Source organism: Barbus barbus, assembly GCF_936440315.1.
Source record: "Barbus barbus genome assembly, chromosome: 13".
NCBI classification, from domain to species: Eukaryota; Metazoa; Chordata; class Actinopteri; order Cypriniformes; family Cyprinidae; genus Barbus; species Barbus barbus.
In genome coordinates, this window is record NC_136741.1 from 18,158,701 (window position 1) to 18,180,511 (window position 21,811).

At 38.2% G+C, this 21,811-nt stretch overlaps 2 protein-coding genes across 2 annotated transcripts in view; one reads left to right on the forward strand and one right to left on the reverse strand.

Annotated features, from left to right (window-relative positions):
• LOC306879141 (tyrosine-protein kinase JAK1) overlaps nt 1-6,737 on the forward strand; it is a 42,914-nt gene extending 36,177 nt beyond the window's left edge. Inside the window, exons 21-24 of the mRNA XM_079431883.1 lie at nt 111-283; nt 457-574; nt 1,894-2,004; nt 4,313-6,737. Of these exons, the coding sequence (XP_079288009.1) occupies nt 111-283; nt 457-574; nt 1,894-2,004; nt 4,313-4,414 (504 nt within the window). The 3' untranslated portion in view covers nt 4,415-6,737. The remainder of the gene's footprint in view (nt 1-110; nt 284-456; nt 575-1,893; nt 2,005-4,312) is intronic.
• Nucleotides 6,738-10,038: 3,301 nt separating this feature from the next.
• The window catches only part of LOC306878809 (ribonucleoprotein PTB-binding 2-like), a gene marked incomplete at both ends in the record, with an annotated part of 87,715 nt that continues 75,942 nt past the window's right edge, over nt 10,039-21,811 (reverse strand). Inside the window, 6 exon segments of the mRNA XM_079431350.1 lie at nt 10,039-10,170; nt 12,404-12,601; nt 13,918-14,040; nt 14,582-14,683; nt 19,613-19,761; nt 20,008-20,119. Of these exon segments, the coding sequence (XP_079287476.1) occupies nt 10,039-10,170; nt 12,404-12,601; nt 13,918-14,040; nt 14,582-14,683; nt 19,613-19,761; nt 20,008-20,119 (816 nt within the window).

Genomic DNA, 21,811 nt, shown 5'->3' on the forward strand with positions numbered 1-21,811 from the left:
CTGCTTACAGTGATCCTTTGTGGTTCCTGAGCCCATATGTTCTGTTTGAAATACAGATCCGCGCTGTAACATTATGCTCACCCTTACCATATTCTGACCTCTAACTCCAGGGCATGGACTACCTGGGCTCTTGCAATTACATCCACAGAGACCTGGCGGCTCGGAATGTTCTGGTGGAGAATGAAAACACGGTAAAGATCGGAGACTTCGGCCTGACCAAAAGCATTAAGGATAATGAGGGTTATTACACTGTGAAAGATGATCTGGACAGTCCAGTGTTCTGGTAAGAATCACTCATTAGAGGCCCTGCAATGCCCAAGTACATTAACATAGATCTCCATTAAATCTAAGATGAACCATGTGCGTTGGTGATGTCATGTATCCATTATTGTGTGTAATTGTGAAATTCCCTTTGGGAAATCCACTTTGTAATGATTCTTTTCTTCATTTTCCCAGGTATGCTCCAGAGTGCCTGATCCACTGCAAATTCTACAAGGCGTCTGACGTCTGGTCTTTTGGAGTGACCATGTATGAGCTTCTCACCTACTGTGATACCTCATGCAGCCCTATGTCGGTAAGTGGCCAGTCCGATGTTTTTAGCCCCGCCCCAAAATTCTTTAGCCATTGCATACTTGATCTAAGTTCCAACATGGGTGATGTAAATTGCATATGAACACCCGTTTGAAACCTGAAATGATAAATGGGACATCACACGATGGCCATCACAAGTTCCTTCACATTCTGTCAAAAAAAGCAGTAGCACAGGAGTCTGGAATCCCTCTTTAATTAGTTTCTTAATTTTCTTGGTTGGGTATCAAACAGTGATATTTTAGTATTATTGATGTATAAAATATATAATAGAATATACTATTATAGTATATTTATATTTTCTGCTTTCAGGTTAATTTTAGTAAAGGTTTTACCAGTTTTGTTGTGGGTTGTCATTTATTAATTTTTGTTGTTTTTAAATGTCTATAAAGTTATTAATTTTTATTTTAGTTTGTTATTTTAGTACATCACATTATAAATGAAAACGAGAAAGATATTTCAGTTAAAAATGTATTTTTAATTCATATAATGAAAATGTTTTTATGCTTTTAGTTTAGTAACTATAGTAACTCTAGTATCAAATAAAATGTTTTATAATAACAGTGGAGCTTCCTGTTAGTAGGCAAGGCAAGTTTATTTAGCACATTTCACACAGTGCTAATTCAAAGTGCTTTCAGCAAAAAAAAAAAAAAAAAATAGCAATGATTAAAAGGTTATAAAAGAAATAAAAATACAATAAAAAGAGTTAAAAACTGAATAAATAAATAAAACTGAAAATAAGGTATACATTAAAAGAAATATGGGAGAAAAAAAACAGCACCGGAGGATTAAAATAATACCACAAAATATAACAGCTGCACTTTGAACAGACTTGTGTAATTATTTTTATGCAAATGTGTTATGTAAATATTTCGATTGCATTTCTATTTCAGTGTTTGATTATAAGCAGCAGGAGGGTAATATAGATTTGTTGTGAAGCCCATGTTCATTTCTGTAGGCTGGAAGAAGCCCTTGTTTAGGAGGTGCTGATGAGTCTGGTTCTTCGGTCTCTGTTTCTGAGAACATGGCAGATGGTGCCAGTCTGTGCCCACAGTGGTAGATGTCTTACCCAACGGCTGCGGTAGACGTCTGCACACCAATCCCCACTTTTTTCTGTGTGCCGCTTTTGAAGGAAATGTTGTTATTGAGGGATTTGTCCGATTTTCACATTGTGCACAATGTAATGCTTCCTCACCCACTGAAAGCATTAGAGGTGGTTTACTAGAGGAGACGTGGATGAATGTTTAATACCTCAGCGCTTAATTGTAAATCAGGCCAGTGACCCCACTTTCTCCACCCCCACAGGTGTTCCTTAAGATGATTGGTCCAACACATGGCCAGATGACTGTTACGCGATTGGTCAAAGCCTTGGAGGAGGGAAAGAGACTTCCAAAACCAGACGGCTGCTCAGACAGGGTAATATATAGCTTTACTAAAACAGAATGGTGTGTATTTATATGACCGTTTAGGGTCAGTAAGAGGTGTCGTGAAAAATGTATCATGGTTTCTGCAAAAATGTTTTAAACATTGATAATAAGAAATGTTTCTTGTGCAGCAAATCAGAATATTAGAATGATTTCTGAGTAATGACTTCTGAAAATTAAACTTTGTCATCACAGGATTAAAGTTTTATTGAATAATAAATAATATTTATCAAATATTTATAAAAAAATAAAATCAGATCTCAAAAACAATTATTACCATCCTCAAACTTTTGAGTGGTACAAGTGTATGTTACTGGTGTAATAATATTTTACTTGGTGACCTCTGAGATCTTAAGTAATGCTAGAGAATTCGAAGGAATTCTAGTCCACACCTACACGTGCAACTGAAGTCTTAGGAGCAACCGTTGCCTCGTAGACTTCCATTAGATGTCAAGGTGTTTTTAACTGTCAAGACTTTTACAAACTGTCAAACTTCTCATTTGCGGCCGGTAACTGACAGTGTGCTGTATGTGAGAATCTGTCTTTTATCTTAACTGACAGTGTGCCGTACACAGTGTTGGGGAAAGTTACTTTTAAAAGTAATGCATTACAATATTGCGTTACTCCCTCAAAAATAACTAATTACGTTACTTAGCTACTTTTTATGGAAAGTAATGCGTTGCGTTACTTTTGCGTTGTAAATGTAAAAGCCCTTTCACACCAGAGTGTAATGAATAAACCTCAGGCTGAAGGAAAAGTAAATTCACTTCTGTAAAGTAGAACGCAGGAGAAGAGGGTTCAACACTCTTCAGCAATAAAGAAAACAATGAAGCACAATTGAACTGGATCATCAAAGCTCAGCAGCAAAGACATTGGTTAATAAAATCCATCCATCCATCCATCTTCTTCCGCTTATCCGGGGCCGGGTCGCGGGGGCAGCAGTCTAAGCAGAGATGCCCAGACTTCCCTCTCCCTAGACACTTCCTCCAGCTCTTCCGGGGGGACACCGAGGCGTTCCCAGGCCAGCCGGGAGACATAGTCTCTCCAGCGTGTCCTAGGTCTTCCCCGGGGTCTCCTCCCAGTGGGACGCGCCCGGAACACCTTCCCAGAAAGGCGTCCAGGAGGCATCCGGAACAGATGCCCGAGCCACCTCAGCTGACCCCTCTCAATGTGAAGGAGCAGCGGCTCTACTCTGAGCTCCTCCCGAGTGACCGAGCTTCTCACCCTATCTCTAAGGGATCGCCCAGCCACCCTGCGGAGAAAGCTCATTTCAGCCGCCTGTATCCGGGATCTTGTCCTTTCGGTCATGACCCAAAGCTCATGACCATAGGTGAGAGTAGGAACGTAGATTGACCGGTAAATCGAGAGCTTCGCCTTGCGGCTCAGCTCTTTCTTCACCACGACAGACCGGTACATCGACCGCATTACTGCAGAAGATGCACCGATCCGTCTGTCAATCTCCCGTTCCATCCTTCCCTCACTCGTGAACAAAACCCCAAGATACTTAAACTCCTCCACTTGAAGCAGGAACTCTCCACCAACCTGAAGTGGGCAAACCACCCTTTTCCGACTGAGGACCATGGCCTCGGATTTGGTGGTTAATAAAATGGGATTAGATATATTTGTGTTAACATATTTAATTATTGCAGGTTTGCGTCATATTCTGAGTTTGGATTTCACTGTTTTAATTCATTTTGATGAATACTAAATCTGTTTTTTGTGAGTGGGACATTCACATTTAGTCTAGAACTACAGTAACAGCACGTTCACAGCGCACTGTCAGTCAATAAATGGGGAAAAAAGTAACTCCGATATTTTCTTGTAAATTGAAAATTAATGCATTACTTTACTAGTTACTTGAAAAAAGTAATATTATTACGTAACTCGCGTTACTTGTAATGCGTTACCCCCAACACTGGCCGTACATGGGAATAGGTCTTTTATCTTTGAGCAAACCTAATTCTTAAATTTAATTTATTTACATAAATTGTTAATGTGATATTTTTTTGTTTTTTTTTCATCTATTCACTTTTTTTATTTAAATGTAAATTGTTTAAAACATGTTCTTTAAATTTAATATTGGTATTTTTTTTTTAGTATACATATTTTCGCTTTTGCCATTTTCCAAAACCTCTTGCAGCCGTGCCTTGGTTGTAAATCCTGCCATAGGATATTTCCTGCTCTATGAATTGCAGAATCGCACATTTCTTTTATGATGGTTCAGGGTTAGATGATTAAACCGCAGGTATGAGCTGTGCTCCAAGGCTTGTGTCTGATTGTAATCTTTCGTGTTTTGACAGTTGTACAGTCTGATGAGGAGATGCTGGGAGGCGACACCTGAAAAACGGATCGACTTCAAAGGCCTGATTGCTGACTTTCAGCAGATGATTGACAATCAGTAACTCTGGAAATTTTGAAAGAAGTCCCAGAGAGACGAAAAAAAAGTGCAGTGTAGCACTCTTTCAATAACCGCTAGAACCACTGAAGTGGACAGTAGATGCTGTCCGGCCTCTCTGAATATGCAAATATGTCGTTAATTTTTCTCTTCAAGTTCAAATGCTAAATTGGTTGCAAAAAGGCGAATTTTTGCTTCGTGACACTCTCAGCTTCATACTGTGCCTCAGCAGCCACCATGATGCATGTATGAATAACCCATAACGGTTTGGAGCTTTGATGAGTGGATTGTGCCCCTTCTCTTGCGACCATTGACGTGCAAGGTATGCTAAGACAGTAGGTTTGTGTGATTTGGAGCAGACAGCGGTTCTCTTATCGTGCTGGATTAACTTACCGGAGAACTTTGAAAGCATGCGCCGGTGTTGTGCATATTTGCGACTCCCTGCCAAATTATTACCCCCCTCGTTGAAATCTCTACCTGATTGCCTAATCCTAAACCCACCCCCACACCTAACCCTAAACCTACCGATACTAGGAGGGTAATAATCTGGCGGGGGTCAGAACCGGTCAAGATGCACTATGCTGCCACATTCTCATAACTGTACTTCCTCTCTGAGCTTCACATTTGCCACGGAAAAACTGAAGAGGATGACGCTGAGAACCAGTGTTGCCAACTTCTTTCGATGGAAAGTAGCTAAAGCCAGTTTGAGAAGTCGCTAAATGTCACTAGATATGGCGTCATTCGCTAATTAGCACATTCATGACGTCATCGCGTCATATTGCCTTATACATTTGTTTATGTCTCTGTGCTTATACTGTATTTTAATGCAGCCAAATTCAATAAAACTGTTTTCCTTTATATATTTTACGGTTTATGTTGTCAGTCAACGGGATAAATATGAAATAGTGACTGAAACGCAGCCCTTTAAGAAAACCTAACCACGCCTCTCCATTGCAAGAAGTTAGTCTGCACAAAAATCCTCATTTATAATTGAGCCGTCGTCTGATGAAATCAAATAATACACACAAGACAAAGACCATTCCTGTGCTGTGATTTCGGCTATATTTGCATGTAAAATTAGAGAAGCAACATAATATCTATTTTAACTGAACAGAGCAGGTGCAGAGGTGCGTTGCGGCAGTTCCAGCGATCAGAGACTCGCTTAGGTTTGTCAAAGAAGTCGCTAGATTTGTCGCTAGTCGCTTTTTTGGAAAAAAGTCGCTAAATTGGCAACACTGAGCAAGTATAGGTCTCTGCAGCAAAGTAATGGGAGTTACCAGATCGGGGCGTTTTTAGACCATGTGTCCTGATTGGCTGACGTCATAGTGATGGTAGGTTTAGGGGTGGGGTTAGGCAAGGGGGATCATTTTGTTTGTATGATTGAGAAACTCCCAGCAGTTTGAAAACACCCACAAATTCAGAAACGCCCTCTTTTACTCTGCAGAGACCTCAATCTCACACTGAGAGAACATGGGTTTAATGAAATGCATAAAATGGGCACTAGAGGGCAGCAGAGCTTATAAAATGGCAAAAAAACAACAACTTGATTTTATGTTGTGCAAATTATATTCCAGACTTGCCAACTTTCAGAAACTGAATTAACCGTGTCCTTGGTATGTTATCTGTTCCTTTTTTATATGAAATTTGAATTAAAAAGTTATTAAAAAATAAATTTGTCATAGTCTACAAGATGGAGGCTGACAGTAAAGAAAAGGATCAGTGAAATTAGTTTAGCATCTTAAAAGCCTTAGCTGTTATTCATATAGCTAAAAGATGACTAAATATTCAAAGACGCACTCATTCCCATCAGATTATCAGATTATGGTTAATCCTCACATGGTTCCTGAAAAGGGAAAATGATTCATCTCCCAGGTGGAAGTGTCGTGGTTTTGCACTGAAGGAATTGTGAAATGCACATCCCTGTGTTCATATCTACGCCTCCACAGTGGCCACAATGGAGTTGAGAGTGGTCAGAGGAAAAAGCAACGAGACACATCATTTTCCTGTCCTTTAATGTGGAATGCAAAACAATTCCATCTGCTCAAAATTAAACCCAAACCTATTTTCCTCAAAAAGAATGACAACAAAATTGTATCCAACAGGGTAAAATGTACATAAATTCACATAAAATAAATACAATTTTTTTTTTTGCTGTTAAATACTCAAAAGCGTTGAAAACATCTACTGAAAAAAAGAGGAAAAAAAGTGTTTTTTTTCTTGTATTGCAGGAGTATATGCATGCTTAAATTCCACCGTCTCTAAAAATATCTTATTCACATTAAAGCAATATCAATAGAGTTTGGATTATAAAATATTGCAAAATCTTAATTCAAGGTGAAAAAAAGAAGAAACTACAACCTTTTAAACTAAAAACAGGCTGCAATATGTATACAAAGCACAAGTGTTGATAACCCTGCGTGTTTGAACGGGTGACTGAACCTTCTACATCAATAAGAGACACTTTAGTATTGCAAAGCTTTGAGATACAAGCGCACACGTACACGTTAATGACATTCAGAGGGGTAAAAGTGCAGAATCGGAAAGATACATTACAGTTTCGACTTGAAATACAAGGAGAACATCGGTATGTTGTTGACCATCAGCAAAAATGGTAAAAAATACAAGGTTCATAAATGCAAAATAGGCACAATTGTCCATCCTTCAGATTTCTACAGAAACTAGAACACTTTAAAGAGATGATTGACTCTTTTACCTTGAAAAGAGAGGTTTGAGTTACTAAATAAAGTCAGAGTCACCTTGATTTGGAGCAGTGTTGGTGAACAAGAGACTCATGGGAAGGTGACCAGAAGTACATGTGCTTTATAATCCCTGTAGAGTGTCAATTTGCAACAAATCCCATTTCTGATTATATAGAAACACAACCAGCACGAGTTTGAACTGAACTTGAGCACACAGAACAAGGGAAAACTAAAACATTTTGTTCTTAACCTTTTCTAGTGTTTTTGGGAAAAAAGGCCTCTGTGTTAATAAATGGTGATTTTTGGCTAAAAGTGGGACGCAGAGCCTCAGGTACCGATGTAAATTTGGGATTGTCTTTATACTGGTCATAAAACAAAAAAGGCAACATAAATAGGACGCAACAACAGAGGCTCCTCCTCAAATGTGTTGTCAGTCTGTTGTGGAGGTGAGAGAATGGCTTTCAGTGAGAGAACAACCAAGAGACAATCGCTTCAAAAGAAAAGAAGGCACACAGCCTTAATCATAGACGGATGAACGCGCCAGGCAAATGCCTGTATGTGCTATGTGGTAGCAAAGCCAAACAACGGCTCCTTTTATGACAAAAAATCCAATTCTTAATGACTATGTCTTATTTACCACTAATAATATATACTCATGCTTAAAACAAGCTCTGTGCAAAGTAAAAGGAACAGTTCATCCAAAAATGAAATATCATTTCTAATCATTTACTCACCCCTTTGTTACAAACCTAATGGAATTTTAAAGAATTAACTGTTTTAAAAAAAAAAAATATATATATATATATACAAAAGTCAACGGGGTCCAAAGCAAAATTAGACCTCAATGACTTTGTATAGAGCAGTGTTGTTATCAGTAACTCATACTTACAACTATTAAAGTTTTCATTCAAATAAAGCTGAAATAAAATCAAGTATTAGAGGAAAAACTTGAACGAAGTACTAGAACTGCAAAAATAAACTGAAAAAGAAATGTATATATATTAATGCTGTCAAAGGATTAATCGCATCCAAAATAAGTTTTTTTTTGCATAATGTGTGTTCTGTGTATATGTGTGTGTTGTGTATATTTCTGTATATATAAATACACATGCATGTATATATTTCTGAAAAATGTTGTTTAAATATTAAATATATTTATAGTATAAATTATATGAATATAAATATAGACATATAAATACATGTAAATATTTTCTAAATATATACTGTATGTGTGTGTACTTATACATACATAAATATGCACAACACACACATATATATATATATATATATATATATATATATTAATCACTATTAATCGCATCCAAAATAAGTTTGTGTTTTTATATATATATATATATATATATATATATATATATATATAAACAAAAACTTATTTTGGATGTGATTAATAGTGATTAATCGTTTGACAGCACTAATATATATATAGCTATATAGCTTTTTAGTTAAGACTTTTCAGTTGTATTTTTCTATGTATATACATAAAAATAATAAATGACCAAAGCATAGGTATATCAAGGTGTGTGTTTGTGTGTGTACATGTGTATTTATATATATATATATGTGTGTGTATATACACAAACACACACACACACCTGTTGGGTTCCAATGGTTTGGAACAACATGAAGATGAGTAAATAATAAAAGAATTTTAAATTTGGTGAACTATCTCTTTAAGACTTTATTTGCCCCATTGGGAGTCACTTGTTTTAAGTATCTAAATTAAGACCCAAAAAAATGATAAAGATCTGCCACGCAACATGACCAAATACTAATCTTCAACATTGATCATTTTAATATCTCACATATTTTGCCTTTAGTGTATATTAATCTTTTTTTAACGTATATTTTAGCAAAAAAAAAAAATATTTTTTTTAGCGTAAAATTACCAAAATACATACTCTCTCCTTTAAAGAAGTAAGGAGATTCAACCACAGAATAATAGACCACTGATATCCATATAAAGGCATTATGTAAGATTATTACCATGTGGGTGTTTGCGTCAAGGCTGTTTTATCCTATACATAACCACTCCTACCCTTGACATCCTTCCAGCAGATTATTACTACTACTATACTAATCTATTATTATTACTCGTACGGTTATTAAAAAGCAACCACTGGCAGCATTGTAGCTGAAAGTTGTTCGGAGGTCACCCCACCGACACCTGGAGAAAAGTCACCTTGACCAATGTGGTGGTAGTTTCTCCAGAGCAGGTAGAGGTTATTGCCTTAGCCATGTCTTCTCTGAGCGCCGTGTTTTAAGGCTCCTGCAGTTTTCAGAATGGCTGATCGTTCCTACAGATACAGCAGTATGTACAGAGACACACGTTAAAGATTAATCCTCAAACACGCGTTTCCCGTACACTTTTCTGAAAGTGAATCGATAGTCAAGATAAACAGTGACACAATAAGCAGGACGTTAATATTAATAATATTGTCAATGTCTGTACACGATAAAAAATACACTCATTTAGCAGAATATACAATATACATTGGCTATACCCTACCCTGTCAGAAAAAAAAAAACGTCTTTGAAAATTGTTATTCTCTGAGTGTAGCTCAATCTTTATCAGCCCTTAACCGTTTGTACAGTAAAACACGGACACGGAAACCCCACCCCTCTTGAATGGAATGGTACGTGCCGCCTGGGAGAGAGGTAAAAAGGCAGAACAGAAAAAGAGAAATATCAATTATCTTAACTCATCATTTGGGACAGAGTCAGAGCAATTTTAAGAGGTCCTGCCTGGCGTCGGACAGAAATAACAACAGTACCCACATCCACAGAAGATGAACGCACAATAAAATGTACAATCTTTTCATAAATATCAGTTATCAACTAAAAGTTAAGGCCTCAACTTAAAGTTAAGACATGACAACGGCAACATACAGCGAGCAGTGAGAGCGAGTGCGAGTTAGATCCTCTTCTTCTTGAAGTAGTCGGCATACTGGCCCCCAAGACCCTGTGAGTGCTGGCCCACATACTCTGATGTCACTTCCTGTGTGGGCAGTGTGGGGTATTCTCGCTTCTGTCCTCTAGCCTGACTCTAGGAAAGAAAGAGAGGTTGATTATAACAGAAGTGATTATAGTGATTAGAATGATTTCACCTGTTTGATGGTGATGATGATGTACGTGACTCATTGTTCACTGTATGCTTGAGTTTGAGTGGCATACAGTAAGTGAGTGATGGCTTTTTTGTGTTCCATACAGTAAATGACTGACACCGTCTCCCTCAGCCCACACACACGTCTGAGGAATTTTCTCTGACTCTTGCACTACGATAAAGCGCCCATTGTTGAATCAGTGAAGCACAGTTAGAGGTGTTTATCTCTCGATGTGTCACTCTTCTACTTCCAACTGAAGAATAAAGTTACTGCCAGAATCCTACTGGTTTCTTCACCATCAAGCAAAGCAGAGCAGAAACACAAACACACAAGCACGCACACACACACACACACACACACACACACACACACACATGTTGGTTTTTGTGGTTTATGGGGACTCTCCATAGGCGTAATGGTTTTTATACTGAACAAACTGTGTGTGCTATTGCCCTACACCAACCCTACACCTAAACTTAGCCCTCACAGGAGACTTTGTGCATTTTTAGATTTTCAAAAAAACACCATTTAGTATGTTTTTTAAGCCTTTTGAATTACGGGGACATAGGCAGTGTCCTCATAAACCACCTTCATATTGTAATACCTCTGTCATACCCATCTCATTATACAAATGTGTCCTCATAAACCACATAAACATGCACGCACACACACACACACACACACACACACACATGTATTCAGTTAACCTATCTATCATTCTAAATATCATTCCATATATTGTTTTTCTAATATATTTATATTAGTACTGTTACTGAGATTTTTTTAACGGAGTTTATAAAAAATATATTTTGCCTTTATGAATGTTAAATATCGTGTTTGATATTTAATTGGTACACTTTTAATGGCCTTGTCAACTTTTAAAATAAGAAATAAAATCACAAATAAAATCTTGACTTATAAAACAACATTGTCGTACATAGTCACAATATGAGATATAATGTTACACTAGTTTTTTTTTCCATGGAAAAACAATCCCTTAATTTGCTAAAAAGTTTTCACGCTCGCTTGAGGTGGTTTTTGACTTGTGCACCAATTGGTTACTATGAATAATGGGAGATGGAAACTCATTTTGCGAATAAATTCCTCCAGGTGCATAAAAAAAATCATGTGACTTTGCGCTCTGGGACGGCATAACCTGACTAACCAGTGGACCAATCTCATTGCATAGCATCTGAAATGTTGTTATGGTTATTCTTAAATGCCCGAGCAAAGTCTGTCATCAAAGAATTTCTTACATGACTGCATCCCCAAACAGCAGATATCCACCTCCGAAAGCAATGACCACATTTATTGTGTTTCGCCTGCTCGCTCTGAGGTGCAAGTCATTTATTATATATGAAAATTATTATATTCAATGGCTTCTACTTGTCTTAGTAATATTTAGTGCCAGTTTATCAGGAAGTGATGATTTTGTTCTCTTTGACTCGGCGGATGGTAACGGTGCTTATTCGCAAATGTTTTATGCAATATTCCAATTTTGCGCACAAGTTAAATTTGCAACTTTGGATGGAAATCCAGCTAATGTGAAAATGTTAAGTTATATTGTGAGATATAAAGTTACAATTCTGAATATAGTCACATTGTGAGTTATAAAGTCTAACTTATGTGGAACAGTTGCATTTGTGAGATTTAAAGTTACATTCTGAGGTAAGTCACAATTTGAAAATATAAAGTTGTAATTACTTTATAAAATTTTTACTATACTATGGAACTATGCCTCACTCACATATTTAATTGGCCGTTTTTAAACCCATATTTATTGAGCACAACTGAAGGGAACCTTATTGTAGGCCCCACAGTTTTAACTGCCCGGGTACTTTGGCCCTGAATTTGGATTAAAAAATATATATTATTTCAACAAGAAGGGCGTGATACTTTGTATGGCAAAATTTCCATTCCCCATGTGGATTTCTCATCAGATAGTTTTGAACAAACTTATTTGCTGCTTAGTTTGGAAGTGACGTCTCAGTAAGCATTTTGCATGTTTCGTGCATTGCTACACTATTGATAATGGACAACGGACTTTCTTTGCCCACAAAATTTAAACACACGTTATCTTTCAGGTGTCTAATATATCACATGCAATGTGGTTTGTTTCACTTCTCTTTCTCTCACACACAATAATACACACACTTTCTATGGAAAGACACTCACATAATAGTAGTTGTTCCAGTCGGTGGCTGTGGCGGGTGTGTGTGCGGCAGGACTGGGCGCATGTGTTTGCGTGTGTGTCTGTGTGATGAAGCCAGGCATGATGGGCAGGGCACTGTAGGTGGGCAGCAGGGTCTGAGCAGTGCCATTCAGAGAGGTGTGCAGAGGCCCATTTAAGGGGGTCTTCGCCACCTCCACCTCCTACAGAGAGAAACCATCAAACATTTATACATACACTTACACTGTATCTCTCCATATGCAACACACACACTATTCAGATTACAGATCTCTCCTCTCGCTCACACACACACTAGCCCAGCTGCTGTGCTGAGGAGTGATGGAGTGTTTTCAGCAGGATCTCATGTCCTGAGAGTGTCATGAGACTGAGCGAGGAATGTGTGTCTGACCTGTAACACCACCTGCCACCATATTTACATAAGCTCAAACACCCCACACAAATACCACCAACACACAAACATGAGCTTCTATCGCAACCCGTGTGTATACAGATCATAAAGCCAGGACATAAATCAGCTAGCAGTATTTTATATGTATATTATTAAATTAAAAAAAAAAAAAAAAAGAGTTCAAATGAAGACGTAATTAGGATTCAGCACTAGGCCATTAATCAAATAAGCAAATTTGTGACAATGAACAATGGAGTTCAAGGCAACAAGTACTGCTGCCTTTTAAAGTAAAGGAATTCTGAAATTCATGATAATTTTTCATTGTTTCACTCATTATTTTTCTTGAGCACCAAATCAGCATATCAGAATGATCACCTTTGCATCACAGGACTAAATTACATTTCAAAATATATTCAAATAGAAAACTATTCTTTTAGATTGTAATAATATTTCACCATATTGATGTTTTTATTGCATTTTTATCAAATAAATGCATATGAAACATCTTAAAAAAAATTACAAAAAATTAATAGTAGTGGATTACAGCTTAAAAAGACCATGAGTAAAAGCTTAGCTTTTTTATTCACAATTTCTGGAAAGCCTTATTGTTTTAATTTTATTTTACACACATTTTGGATTAATATGCATGCTGTAATATGCAAGGAAAACATGCAATCAGTATAGATTTTTGTGTTGCTAAATGCATACAGTTTGCATACTGTATATGCCTACAGAGAAACCAAAGTCTAATTTCTGATCTATTTTGGTCTGTGATAGTACGAACTATCGGCAGTAAGTCACAGAGTGATCCATCATAGAGAGGTGCCGTTTCAGCCTTGAGACACAATGGAAGTCCAGGCATTTGACTTTTCTGACATCTGTCAGAAGTGTGATGACTGGAGTATTCACTTCCTCCAGAGAGAGTGTGATGTTTGGGCAGTATGTTAACGGTTTAGTATTTCTGCTGCAGTATATGTGTACTTCTGCACAGTATAATCCCCTTTCAGTGTGGAGTTTTGAGATGGACAGAGATAATGTACACTGTAAAGTGAGCATGATTAAGCATGATGTGTTTCAGTGTGTGTGTGTGTGTGTGTGTGTGTACAGTACCTTGCTGACATCTCGGTGCTGGTAGACTTGAGCAGCTGTCTGGCTCATCTGCGTCTGAGAATAGTACTGACTGACAGCATGCATGTAGGAACTGTAGTCTCCGTATGAGGAGGTGACCACCACCTGTGACACACAAACACATTTGTTATCACGGTGGGGACTTTTCACTGACTTCTATTGTTTTTCATTTTTTTCATACATTTTCTATCCCCTAACCAAGCGATTCCCACTTTTTTTGTCAGCAGAACCCCTTCTACCTAAAAAATTGACTTTAAGTATCCCCTACAACGTTAATATTTAAATAATTTACCAACATATTTGTATGTTCATGACCTTCTGATGTCAGGTCACATGACATGCAAGTACACAAAACATTCAATTTTTTTTTATGACTGGCTTGTATAATTATTAGCTTCAAATCAACTCACAAACTCCCTGCAGTTCCCTCACGAACCCACAAGGTTTGTTAACCCAAGTTTAGGCAACCTTGCCCTAAACGTTTCACATTTTCATGAAGACATTATTTAATATGTTTATTATGCAATAATGTAGACATTGTAGATGATTTCAGGGTTTTATTTACTTATTTATTTATTTTTGAGGGATACAATGTACAATGGTCACATTACCATATGTGTGAAAGTATGTGCATGTGTGTACTTACCTGAGGTTGCTCTTTTGTGCATTCAGTAACTGCAGCCATCTCTTGGCTAGTGTTGCCGTAGGTCTGTGCTTGGTAGTGTTGGTACCACTGCTGCATGGCCTCCTGTCGCACAGAACAGAACCAATGAAACAGAATAAATTACAGTCAGACACAGCTTTAACAGGGATCTATATGAGGATCTTGACTTTGACTTTCAGACCCCGATATACTTCAAGTGAAATCAAAGAACAAACTGGTGTGACATCATTTCAAACAAATCAGGCCAACATGAAGTTTATTTGGAGTTAGGTTTGGGAGTTCAAAACAGCTTGCCAAGTCTGAAAAGCTTCACTCTGGCAGAAAAACCCCTTCGAACTACCACTGATCCGTAGCAATTAAATAATAGGAGGCGTGCTCTGGGGCTCTGCCGTGAGTATATTGGGGGCTTAAGTGACTCTCCTTGCAACTCTTTTCTCTGACACCAAGTTGTGACACACCAAGCTGACGGTTGATGGTTGGCCAATGTCGGGCCGTCGTTGAGTGTCTGTTGTATTAGTTTTTGCGTTGGTGCAAGTCAGACCCCGTCGGCAGCTTTTTGGGAGCTTGTCGAATCTACGGTGGAACCCATCGGTGAGAGAGATGACTTTGATTAGCTGTTTAGCTTAGCGAACCAGTCCATGAGAAGAAAAACGAAAGTGACGAAATAAAGCCAAGAGGGCACACATGGAAGGCTCTTCTCATTGTACATCTGCAGTCTTATTTCTTCTGGTTTCTTTTTTGAAAAACAAATACAGCTCCTGCTACGGCTGGTATGGAGAGTTCCTCTCACATGTTAGTCGGCCATTGGCTGTTGTCTTTGTTATGTTATCAAGCGCAACTTTCTGGCCCAGGTGCAGGTGCGACAGCACAATCAGCTTTTGTTGCTACTAGTTCTTTGATGTTGGTTTGGTGTGTCTGGGCCTTTACTGATCTCAATGACTCTAGTCCCAGCCTCAGATGGTCAGTCTATTCACTGACGATTTGCTGCATATTTTGCACAAAATGGCAACAGCTTTCTGGATTTATTGCATTTTTCAGGGGTCAGGGTAAACACAAGTCAATCGGGCAAAAAATGTGTACAAGATACCAGATGGCTTCACTTGTGCCCCTTGTGCCCAATCTGGAACCATTCTACAAATTTCCACCATTGAAAAGACAGTTCCTTTCCTTCAACCACTAAAACCAAGCTGGTCTCGAACTAGGAACCACTAACGTTAATGCCCAGGGTGCAGAATAATAGGGGCTTTCGCACCACATAGTTGTAAGAACTAGCCAGAATGGCTTTTTTTCCATTTTCAACCTCGTACTGTTTTCCTGGTTGCATTCGCACTGGCAGCAGGAACTGCCACGGTCCAAAAGTCACGTCTTTATTTGCGGCATTTACAAACGTCAACAACTGGTGAATGGAGGATGCCGTGATCGAAGCTTTTTTTATTGTGTCGTGAGTTTCGTGACAACAGAAATGGAATGTAATCGCACAATTTATGCGATTGAAAGAGCATGAAAATGTGACTAAATCTCCTAGGACAACTTGCAGTGTTACGTATCACTGAGGCTGAGAAAAGAACACAGCAGATAAATGCCGTTATCGCTGTTTTCCGCTGTTTTGTTTCATATGCGTTTGGCCAATCAGCGTACACTTATGTCACTGGTAGTTCCTATAGAACTGTTTTAGACCCTACTACGTAGGAGCTAATTTAGTTCCCCCAAAGGGAGTTCCTAGAACTAAAACCGTTCCTAGTTCCTGCAGTGCGAACACGCCAAAAGTGGGGACTTTCGCCAATGGTCCTAGGAACTATGAAAAAGTTCCCCCCTTGTGAAAGCCCCTAATGCCACCAATTAGAGGAGCTGGTCTAAAGTTCAGACCAGGTTTAGCACAAGCACCAACACCATTTTAATGGAAAAGGGAATGTTTCTGAGGAAGAAGGTTTGGTGATTTATTACATCTTTCAAAAAACAATAAGTTTGTTGGAGAAACTAAAAACACAACTAAATTTCTTTTAGCACTAATAACAAGGTTGTATATGATTGTCCCATGGCTTCTGTAGGTCCTTTATACCGGTGGTAGCCAAACTTGCTTCAAGAGGGCAACCATCATGCAAAGTTTAGCTCCAACCCTAATCAAACACACCTAAACTAGCTAATCAAGATGTTTAGGAGTACTTATCAGACAGGTGTGTAGAAGCAGGGTTGTAACCAAATGTAGCCTTTCAGGAGCAAGGTCGATTACCCCTGCTTTACATGTTGATTAAACAACTTATTCTTCTCTAAGCGGGTGGACCTTGGCCAGAGTAAGCTTAAAAGTGGATTATAGACTTAATGCCGATAGTCAAATGTCTTATGTGACTCTACACTGACTACATTGTACCTCTTTGCATCCAGGTGCCTGCAAGGCTAGATCTCCAGCTGTTTCCTCTTTTTGTCTTCTTCTTTTTTTCTCTCCATCTGTCTAACCTTGTGGCCTAATACGTTTCGCTAGCTTTCTCTTTTACCATTCCTTTAATACATCTCTTCCTTCTCATCTCCTTCCCATCACTCCTTTCACCATTCCCTGCTTTCTTTCTCTTTGGACGCCTACAGCGTGAAAGCTCACTGTCTCATTTCACCAAAGCTGGTGGAGTGTGTGGGAGTGTGCGACCAGATGGGACAGACAACTCACAGCCAATCTTCCTCTTCCCTCCTGTCTTCCCCCTCTGCATCTCTCGCTCCCCCTTCTCTCCCTCCAACTCTCACCCACTCCTTCTCGTATTGTCATAGGAACGCCGGCAGTAATGAGAGGGAGACCCACATTTAAACCATTTAATCCTGCTAAATTTCCTTCCCCTCCAAACTCTCTGCCAGGGAATGAGTAGGGGATCACCCTAAAGACACTGGCAGGAATCTGAGAGACTGTGGGTGGACCGCAACTCTTTCTCCTTACCTCTCATCCTTTCCTGGAGCACATTTTCTTCTCCTCTGCGTCTGCTGAAATCTATATATTCCGATTTCTATTTAATTTGATGTTTTTTTGACAGCACAGTGCAAAGTGGATATTACTGGATAGAAGGCTTGGGTAGGGCTTTTGTCGGGCACCTATTTGCTGTCTTTCAGAGTTCAGGATAGTCACTAGTAACTATGTAGTAAGGGTGATTGGCTCAAAACTTCTATGCCCAAACATAATTTAAATCACATACTTCGAGGGGGTTTAGGCCAGCCGAGTGACTCTCATTAGCCCCTTTTACACATACAGTCTTTACTGGTAAATTACCGGTACATTGGAGATCATGCGTGAAGAGGACCTTTTAAAAAATACTGGTAAATCAGTTCTGACAATTTTCTGGTATGAGAATTTGTAACTTCACTAGTAAATTACTGGTATCATGCTATGGGTGAACAAGGAATAGGATTACCAGTATAAGCACGTATGAGGACAGAAAGTGCTGACGTATGAAGTCAGCTCTGTCGCAGCTGTTTCCAGTAGGCGCCAATGCTTTTAATTGTTTTTCTATGTAAACATGCACTAGACGAACATCCAGCCACCTTGCACTCGAGACTCTTCTTTTCCATTCATTAGCGTTGCTGCTCTGCATTTACTATTTCTTATTAAAGTAACTGTAGTACTATTGGTATCAATTATGCGTCTCCTGTGCAAAAACACGTTTTGTGTACGGTAATCATCCCATTATGCCAGTCACTCAGAAGTTTAAAACATGCTGTCAGATTGGACAGAAACTAAAGTGCTTCTCCTAATCCAGGTGGATGATGGCGGCGGTGCAGCTTTTAACGATAATTTCCAATGACTGACATCACAAAGTTTATTTTGGTAATGATGTGTGAATGGTATCTTAGCTATTTACCGGAAAAGTAATTCTGGTATTTTTATGGTAATTTACCAGGATTACTTTGTGAAAGGGACTATTGAGACAGCAGATTGCTGACATCTTATAAACGACCTTTGTTATACCAAACTAGGTGAGATGTGACAAGTTGCATGAGGAGCGATTTGTCTATCCAATCATAGCTATCAGAAGATATTTGATGCTTAATGTGAAGTGGGACTTTGGTCCGATGATGAGATTTTGCTGTGAGGGTTACAGAACATAACAGAGCAGAAATATAAACCAAGCGATCAACAAAAAGCTCAGTCAGTTGGGACAAAAAAAATATCTGATTTAAATGGAAGATGTAACTTTTGCCAACTCGGGTAAGGACACGGTGGTGCGCGACAGCTCCATTCTGATGGAACTCTTTTTTTTCTGTTTTGAGCATTCATTTTCTTTATTCTGTATAGACCCATCTATCTCTATTGTGCAGCTGAGCATATGGCAGAATTGTTTTCTTTCTCATGCCTCTCGCTCTCTCTGGCTTTCGCTGTCAAGTCTAGGGCTCAGTGGAAGCTTGTTTTAGAGATAGGAATTGTGGGGAATATAATGGGGGGAGAAAAGACTTGAGAGAGTGGGCTAAGAGCGAGACTGATTGATCGCTGCAGTGAACGCTGGGATTTCTTCTGGTGTCCGTGACTGTCAGCATCTATATTCCACAATAGTCAAGTACTTTCATCTGAATTCATCTGATATACAAGATCCCAAGACCACAGTTAAAAACACTATCAGAAAAAAGTGTCCCATCCATCCATCCATCCATGTTCTGAAACTTTAGTTCAGAAACTTTTGATCAATTTAATGCATACTTTCTAAATTAAAAGTAATTTTTTTCTTACATTCAAACTTTTGAATGGTAGTATATCGCAGTTTCCACAAATACATCAGGCAGCACAACTGTTTTCAACATTGATAATAATAATAAAATTATAATTAAGCAGTACATCAGCATATTAGAATGATTTCTGAAGGATCGTGACAGAAGACGAGTAATGACTGCTAAAAATTCAGCTTTGCCTTCTCAGGAATAAATTACATTTCAAATAGAAAACATTTAAAAATGAATTCCAAAATTTTGATCATAAGTGTGTGTGTGTGTTTATATACAGTATTTACATACATATAAATACATTTTTTCAGGTGTTGTAGTTACCTGTGTGTATTGCTGAGTGTATTGGTGAGTGTATTCTGCAGGAGTGGTCTCTGAGCTGTATTGACTGGGTGGGTGGGTGGTAGGTGGCAGCACTGCGCTGTACGTCCCCCTGTGTGCCTGCACAGTCTCAGGTTTACTGTTGCAGGGTGCTGCAGAAGAAACACATACATGATGTAAATCAGGGCCTGCTCAGGGACACCCATGTAGAACATCTCTCATGCACACACTCTTTATCATCTCTGCTGGTGTGGGCTGTAGCCAGTCTGGCTGTTGTCAGACAGTCGTACACTGTAAATTTTATCGTTGAAATAGAGAGCTGACAGAGAAGAGACACATTCCAAGGTCTGGCAGAAGTGAGTCATCTTCAGTGTGTGCCGTTCTGATTGTGCACGTACCTTGTAGTACCACTCCAGGAAGCACACTAGCCAGGTTTAGATATGGGTTGGAAGGCAACTTCACTTCTTTAGGGGGGTCTCCCAACAGAGATGTCTGACAACTGGACTGACTCTGTAGACAGAGATAAAGGAAGTGTGTGAGAGAGAGAGACAACACAATATACTACAGCATTTCAGCATATAGACTACACAGTAAGACTGAAATCTCCCCTACTTCTACAGACATAAACATAGAGCTATAAAGATAAGATGAAATATCTTTGCAATATATTTAACTTATGCATTGTGATGTATTTTTTGTGAAACTGACCATTTAGCATTAAACAATGTAGAGTGGGATCCTCACATAATTTTGAATCCAGTTTGCGCAGATATAAGCTGCTTTGCTCTTTTTCATACATCAAAAATAGATGGTGTTTCACATTGTCAAGTGTTAACAAATGGGAAAAATATATATTATAGCTACATGAGCTACATTCCAAGTCTTTAGAAACCAAACGGTCCATTTTCATGGTATGGAAAAAAGCAGCTCACACATTCTTCTAAATATCATCTTTTTCTTTCTCCACAGACATTTCTCCTTTTAAAGCATCTTTGGTTTTTCTTTCACAGATTTCACAAATAAACAGCAATCCAAGAGCAAGGATGCCATGGAAAAGTACTGGCACAGAGTCTGGCATTTATTTCCAATACAGTCACACAGAAAACAGAGCTCTCCATTAGCCTGTGTAGGGTAATGCAGTAAGTAATCAGAGCCTGCAGCACTAGTGGTCTGTCATTAGGGCTTAGAACTCTGTCAGAGTCTGTACTGAACTCTACTAGGCGTCTGAGTGCTTGTGTCTGAATAAAGACACCTCTACAGAACAGTGGAAATGGAGTTCCAGGAGGTTGACAGAAGCACTTCAGACAGAATCATAAGTATAAGCGAGTGTGTACTTTTCTGTGTTTGGTGTTCAAAGTGTAAAAAACGGCTGGTATTTTTATATAACAATAATAAGTATATATCGTATAGTATGTCTATTTCAGAATATGTTTACATTATAAAAACATAAAAAATACAATATTTTAAAAAGTCTTGAGGTCACTAAGAATGTTTTTGAAAGTCTCTTATGCTCACCAATGCTGTTTATTCGATAAAACACAGTAAAAACAGTAATATTGTGAACTATTATTACAGTTTAATACTGTTATTGAATTAAAACTGTTTAACGGTGTCACATGATACTTAAAAATCATTTTAATGTGCTGATTTAGTGTTCAGTTAACATTTATTATCAGTTAACAACAGCTTTGTTGCTTAATATTTGGTGGAAATCCTGATATATTTAAGGAGATTTAAGGATTCTTTGGTGAATAGGAAGTTTAAACGGACGACATTTATTTTGAAATATAAATTAAACTAATTTAATGCCTCTTGCTGAATAAAAGTATTTAAAAAAAAATACTGACCTCAAAACTCTGAATGTAATGAATATAACTATAAATATATATATAAATATAAATGTATAATAACTTTAAAATAAATATGAATTATAAATAATTATCGTTCTAAACCCGTAAGATCTTCGTTCATCTTCGGAAAACAAATTAAGATATTTTTGATGAAATCCGAGAGCTCTCTGACCCTGCATAGACAGCAACGCAACTACCACATTCAAGGCCAAAAAGTATTCTCGTAGCTTCATAAAATTACAGTTGAACCACTGATGTCACATGGACTATTTTATCAATGACCTTACTACCTTTCAAGGCCATAAACGTTTCAGAAAGCTCTTGGATTTAATCAAAAATATCTTAATTTGTG